The 6,197-nt window shown below is 53.3% G+C and overlaps 1 protein-coding gene across 1 annotated transcript; it reads left to right on the top strand.

The window, feature by feature from the left end:
* The first annotated feature begins 398 nt into the window (after positions 1-398).
* On the top strand, positions 399-5,752 carry LOC122482682. Its single transcript, XM_043578993.1, is given in 7 exon segments — positions 399-1,300; positions 1,302-1,603; positions 1,606-2,059; positions 2,061-3,753; positions 3,755-4,057; positions 4,059-4,598; positions 4,600-5,752. Coding segments are annotated over 7 exon segments (5,166 nt in total). The 3' UTR covers positions 5,572-5,752.
* The last annotated feature ends 445 nt before the right edge of the window (positions 5,753-6,197 follow it).

The following is a 6,197-nucleotide window of genomic DNA, read 5'->3' as shown; positions in this document are numbered from 1 at the left end:
GAGCCTGATTGGCCACGGTTAGTGTCTGTCTGTTTGTTCTGTCTTTTCTGTGTGAGCTCATTTAATTCTGGTAGTGCCCGACGCGGTCTAAGTGTACGCACTGGAGGACCACGGGCTGGGAGTTTCGGAAGACGTTCCGATTCTCCCTTCTGGAGGGACTTGGAATCCCCTCATCTGTTTCGGAGGGACGTGGAATCCCCTCAAAGGTCTGAGACGAGGCGGGTCGCTCCTGCTGGTCAGCGTGAGGCCGTCGTATTTGGAGGGACGTGGAATCCCCTCAAAGGTCTAAGCTAGCTTTCAGTTTTGCTTCCATGGAGTTGGAAGACTTTCTAGGGGCCCTCTGTTTGTCTGTTTTTGTGTTTCTCTGTTTTGTTCTGTGGACTTACTGGACGGACATTATGGGACAGACTCAGACTACTCCTCTAAGTATTATGATTGATCACTTTAAGGATGTGAGGGGAAGAGCTAACAACCTCAGTGTGGAAGTCCGAAAGGGTCGGTTGCAGTTTTTTTGTTCTAGCGAGTGGCCAACTTTCAATGTCGGATGGCCACCAGAGGGGACCTTCGACCTCCCTACCATCCACCGAGTCAGGAGTATCATCTCTCGGCCTAAGACGGGCCATCTTGATCAGCTCCCTTACATCATCACTTGGCAGGACCTTGTAGAAGACCCACCCTCTTGGCTTAAGCCCTTCCTAGCCCCGCTCCCTCCAGAGCCAAAACCCATTCTTGCTTTGCAGGGGACAAAGAAGAAGAAAAGTCTTATCCAGCCTTCAGCACCCCTCTACCCTGTCTTACAGGGGGGTACTAAAGAAGAATTAATTTTTCCTCCCCCGTATAACCCCTCTAGGATGCCGGAAGAACACCATCCTCCCCCTCCAGGGGAGGCAGACGCTGTTCCCAAAGCGGGAGGCAGAAACGCTCCAGTGGGAAGCCCGCCCTTTACCAGACAAAGGGCTCAGAGGGAGCAATCCGCCTCCGCCGCCGACTCCACTATTCCGCCCCTGCGAGCCACCGGACCCCCAGATGCGGAGGGGAATCAGCCCCATCACTATTGGCCTTTCGCCACTAGTGACCTCTACAATTGGAAAGCTCAGAATCCTAAGTTTTCCGAGAAACCGGCAGGGCTTATTGATTTATTAGACTCTGTTCTTTTTACCCATCAGCCCACGTGGGACGATTGCCAGCAGCTTTTGCAGGTCCTGTTCACGACTGAAGAAAGAGAAAGAATCCTCAATGGGGCCCGAAAACTAGTTCCGGGCACAGACGGGAATCCCACCACCCACCAGGCTCAGATAGAGCCTCCCCTTAACTCGGCCCCAGTGGGATTGCAACACGGCAGAAGGTAAGGAGAGGCTCCGGGTCCACCGCCAGACTCTAATGGGGGGTTTCCGAATGGCTGCTAGAAAGCCAACCAATTTGGCCAAGGTAGGAAATGTACAACAGGGAAAAGATGAATTTCCGGCTGCCTTTTTAGAACGGATCATGGAGGCATTCCGTACCTATACCCCCATGGATCCAGAGGCTCCGGAAAGCAAGGCAGCTGTTATCATGGCCTTTGTAAACCAATCGGCCATAGACATTAGGAGAAAATTACAGAAAATAGACTAGGAGAAAAAAGTCTGCAGGACTTACTGGTGGTAGCCGAAAAGGTATATAATAACCGGGAGCCTCCTGAGGACAAGCAGGCTCACGCCATGGCGGCTGCCAGCAGTAAGCAGACTCGAGACCTGGCCAGAATACTACTAGCTACCACTGCTGACTCCCCTGAGGAACGAGACCGCCGTCTCCGGCAGCTGGCAGACGACGCAAGAAAAGGTAAAGGAACCACCAAGGGGGGGAAGCAGAGGCTGCAGAAGGATCAGTGCGCATACTGCAAGGAGATAGGGCATTGGGCCCGAGATTGTCCAAAAAGAGCCGGCGGGAAGGGAAGCAAGACTGATGGAGTAAAAGTCCTAGAGCTAGATGAACTAAGTGATTAGGGGAGTCGGGGTTCGGACCTTCTCCCCGAACCCAGGGTAACTCTTAAAGTGGAGGGGACCCCTGTTGACTTCCTTGTCAACCGGAGCACAACATTCAGTCCTCCACACCCCACAAGGAAAACTAGCCAGCAAGAAGTCCTGGGTACAAGGGGCAACTGGTATGAGCCAGTATTCATGGACTACCCGAAGAACAGTAGATTTGGGAATGGGCCAGGTATCCCACTCCTTTATGGTAATACCAGAATGCCCCTACCCGCTGTTAGGACGGGACTTACTGACCAAGATTGGAGCTCAGATAACTTTCAGACAAGGGGGGCCTCAGGTCACCGATGGCAAGGGCCACCCCATCCAGGTACTGACCATGAAACTGGAGGATGAATACCGCCTCCACCAGGAGGCGCTCCCGAGAGAGGATAATATAGACAGATGGCTACAAGAATTCCCCTCGGTTTGGGCAGAGACGGGGGGAATGGGACTAGCCGCTCACAGAACCCCAGTCCTGGTAGAGCTCAAGCCAGGAGAGAGTCCGGTAAGGATCAAACAATACCCCATGTCTCAGGAGGCCCGGAAGGGAATCCAGCCACACATCCAGAGACTACGAAGCCTAGGGGTACTAGTTCCTTGCTAGTCTGCCTGGAACACCCCCCTACTGCCGGTCAAAAAGCCTCACACAAATGACTACCGACCTGTACAAGACCTCCGGGAAGTAAATAAGAGGGTCTCGGACATACACCCAACTGTTCCCAACCCATATACTCTCTTGAGCTCCTTGGCGCCCTCCAGGGTCTGGTATACTGTACTAGATTTAAAGGATGCCTTCTTCAGTCTGCTGCTGGCACCCCAGAGCCAACCCTTGTTCGCCTTCGAGTGGCATGATCCGGAGGAGGGCTACAGTGGGCAACTCACCTGGACACGGCTACCTCAGGGATTCAAAAATTCACCCACCATCTTCGACGAGGCACTACATGAGGACCTGGGTGAGTACAGAAGGGAGCACCCTGGCCTCACCCTTCTACAGTACGTAGATGACATCCTGATTGCTGCCAACCCGGCCAAAGACTGTGAGCGAGGGACCCAGGACCTGCTGGCTACCCTGGGGGCCTTAGGGTACCAGGCATCCACAAAGAAGGCTCAGATATGCAGGGAGAGGGTAAGTTACCTGGGATATATCCTGGAGGGCAGACAGCGGCGGTTATCAGATGCCAGAAAAGAAACTGTCCTAAAGATCCCTACTCCCACCTCCGGAAGAGAAGTGAGGGAATTTCTAGGATCAGCCGGCTACTGCCGCCTCTGGGTTCCAGGTTTAGCTGAGATTGCCAGGCCCCTATATGAAGCTACCAAAGAGGGGAAAACATTTAAATGGACTGAAAAAGAAGAAATTGCCTTTAATCAGTTAAAAAAGGCCCTCCTAAGTGCCCCAGCCCTGGGCCTACCAGACATTACGAAACCCTTCCACCTCTTTGTAGACGAACATAAAGGAATAGCAAAAGGGGTTCTAACTCAAGCCTTAGGCCCCTGGAACCGCCCAGTGGCTTACCTGTCTAAGAAACTAGACCCAGTGGCTGCAGATTGGCCGCCATGCCTAAGAATTATTGCGGCGACAGCACTCCTAGTCAAGGATGCAGACAAGCTGACCCTAGGACAGGAGATCTGGATCACGACCCCACACGCCATTGAAGGGGTCCTGAAACAGCCTCCTGACAGATGGATGAGCAACACACGTGTGACTCATTACCAGAGCCTCCTACTCAACCCTCCACGAGTGCGGTTCCACCCCAGTGGCAGCCCTCAATCCTGCAACCCTGCTGCCCGACCCTGACCTAGGTGCTCCATTACATGACTGTGCGGGAATCCTGGAACAAGTACATGGATTCCGGACGGACCTGACCGACTGGCCCCTCCCCGATGCCGAGGTTACTTGGTTCACTGATGGCAGCAGCTTTGTGAGAGACGGACACAGGTATGCGGGTGCAGCGGTGGTCACCGAAACGGACACCGTATGGGCGGAGGCTCTACCCTCCGGAACGTCAGCCCAGCGAACAGAGCTCATAGCCCTCACCAAGGCGCTGATGCTGGGAGCTAGAAAATGGCTCTAGCTCTAACATCTACACAGACAGCTGTTATGCGTTTGCCACAGCTCATATTCATGGAGCAATTTATCAGGAGAGGGGGTTACTGACGGCAGAAGGACAGACTATAAAAAATAAGCAGGAGATACTTAACCTGCTTACGGCCTTATGGCTTCCTGCCAAGCTTGCCATTATCCACTGCCAAGGGCACCAAAAAGCTGATAACTCAGTAGCTAGAGGTAATCGAAAGGCTGACCAGGTAGCCAAGGCAGTCGCCCTTACTTCAGTCCCCACCATGACCACACAACTACCGGACCCGGGAGACCCAGTTTTATCAGACCAGCCCAAATACTCCCAGGAGGAGTTACAGCGGATCAAGAAACTCCCCATGGCCCAGGAGATAAAGGGATGGTGGTACACACCTAACAAGGAGCTCGTGCTGCCAGACCGGCTCGGAGTCTCAATATTAGAGCACATGCATCGGTCTACTCACATGGGGGCCTGAAAATTAAAAGACTTAATCCGACATGCCGGAATCAAGATTCACCAACAGGACACCAATAGAGCAAGTTGTATCTGCCTGCAAGACCTGCCAACTCACCAATGCGAGAGCCACATCAAATAAAAAAGGAACCAGGCTCAGAGGCACCAGACCGGGAGCCCAATGGGAAGTCGACTTCACTGAAGTCAAACCAGGAAAGTATGGTTATAAATATCTCTTAGTATTTACAGACACCTTCTCTGGCTGGGTGGAGGCATACCCAACCAAGCATGAAACGGCTCAGACGGTGGCTAAGAAGCTACTAGAAGACATTTTACCCAGGTATGGTTTTCCTGCCATGGTAGGATCGGACAATGGACCAGCTTTTATCTCGCAGGTAACACAGGCAGTAGCCAAGGCGGTGGGGGCAAACTGGAAATTACATTGTGCTTATAGGCCCCAGAGCTCAGGACAGGTAGAAAGAATGAATAGAACCCTAAAAGAGACCCTTACCAAATTAACCATGGAGACTGGCGGGGACTGGGTGACTCTCCTACCGTACGCCCTTTACCGGGTTAGAAACACTCCTTACACTCTGGGTTTTACTCCCTACGAGATCATGTTTGGCAGTCCACCCCCTGTTATTCCCAGCCTTCGAGCTGAACTTATTGCTGAGTTTAAAGATCAAGAACTTTTTCTTTCCTTGAGAGGGCTCCAGAGGGCGCACGAGGACATTTGGCCGCGCCTCCGTGCCATCTACGAGGCTCGCCCGACCCCGACCCCTCATCAGTACAGGCCGGGAGACTAGGTCTACGTCAAGAGGCACCACCGAGAGACCCTCGAGCCCCGCTGGAAGGGACCCTACATCGTGGTGCTGACAACCCCCACTGCTCTCAAAGTAGACGGCATCGCGACCTGGGTCCATCACACCCACGTTCGGCCAGCGGACCCCTCCTCGATCCGGAAGGACTTCGTCACGCGATGGGCCATCAGTCGGGACCAACACAACCCGCTCAAGCTCAAGCTACAGCACATTTGACCCACCTAATATTGGTAACTCTGTTAACTCTGCTTGTCATTGCTCATGCTGCCAGGAGTCCCCATGCCCCCCCAAACATCACCTGGCAGATCATAGACACCAGCTCAGGGACAATACTTAATCAGACCTCCTAGAGCCACCCCAGGGACACTTGCTTCCCAGAACTTTGTGTAAACCTCCAAACTCTGTTCCCCTTGTCACCATAAATGCAGCCGGTCCCATGATTGGGTCCATAAGCTACATGACAAGGGGGGGAATGAAAGGGCGGGCCTACGCCGGCCAACTCCATCTTGTTCTGTGTCCTTCACCTTGACCACACCTCCTCCCCTTGAGTAACCGCCCCCTCACCTGCCTAACAGGACTCGGACCCTTCCCCAGCCAATCGGCTGAGGCCATAGCCATTACCTCACCAACTGCCCCTAGGCCCCAATAAAACCTTTGTCCTTTTGAAACTCGGCCCCCCCCCCCCCCCCCCCCCCGTATCCCACCACTGTGTCGGTGCAGGTAGGGGATTGAGCTCAAGCTAGCTCGAATAAAGGCTCTTTTGCTTTTACATCGAACTCGGCTCCCTGGCGATATTTGGGGATCACGAATTCTGGGCATAACATATAGCCCTTCAATAAATA

The sequence above is a fragment of the Prionailurus bengalensis genome, chromosome D1 (assembly GCF_016509475.1).
Source record: "Prionailurus bengalensis isolate Pbe53 chromosome D1, Fcat_Pben_1.1_paternal_pri, whole genome shotgun sequence".
Lineage (NCBI taxonomy): Eukaryota > Metazoa > Chordata > Mammalia > Carnivora > Felidae > Prionailurus > Prionailurus bengalensis.
The sequence above is the reverse complement of the archived record's forward strand: the minus strand, read 5'-3'. Positions and strand labels throughout refer to the sequence as shown.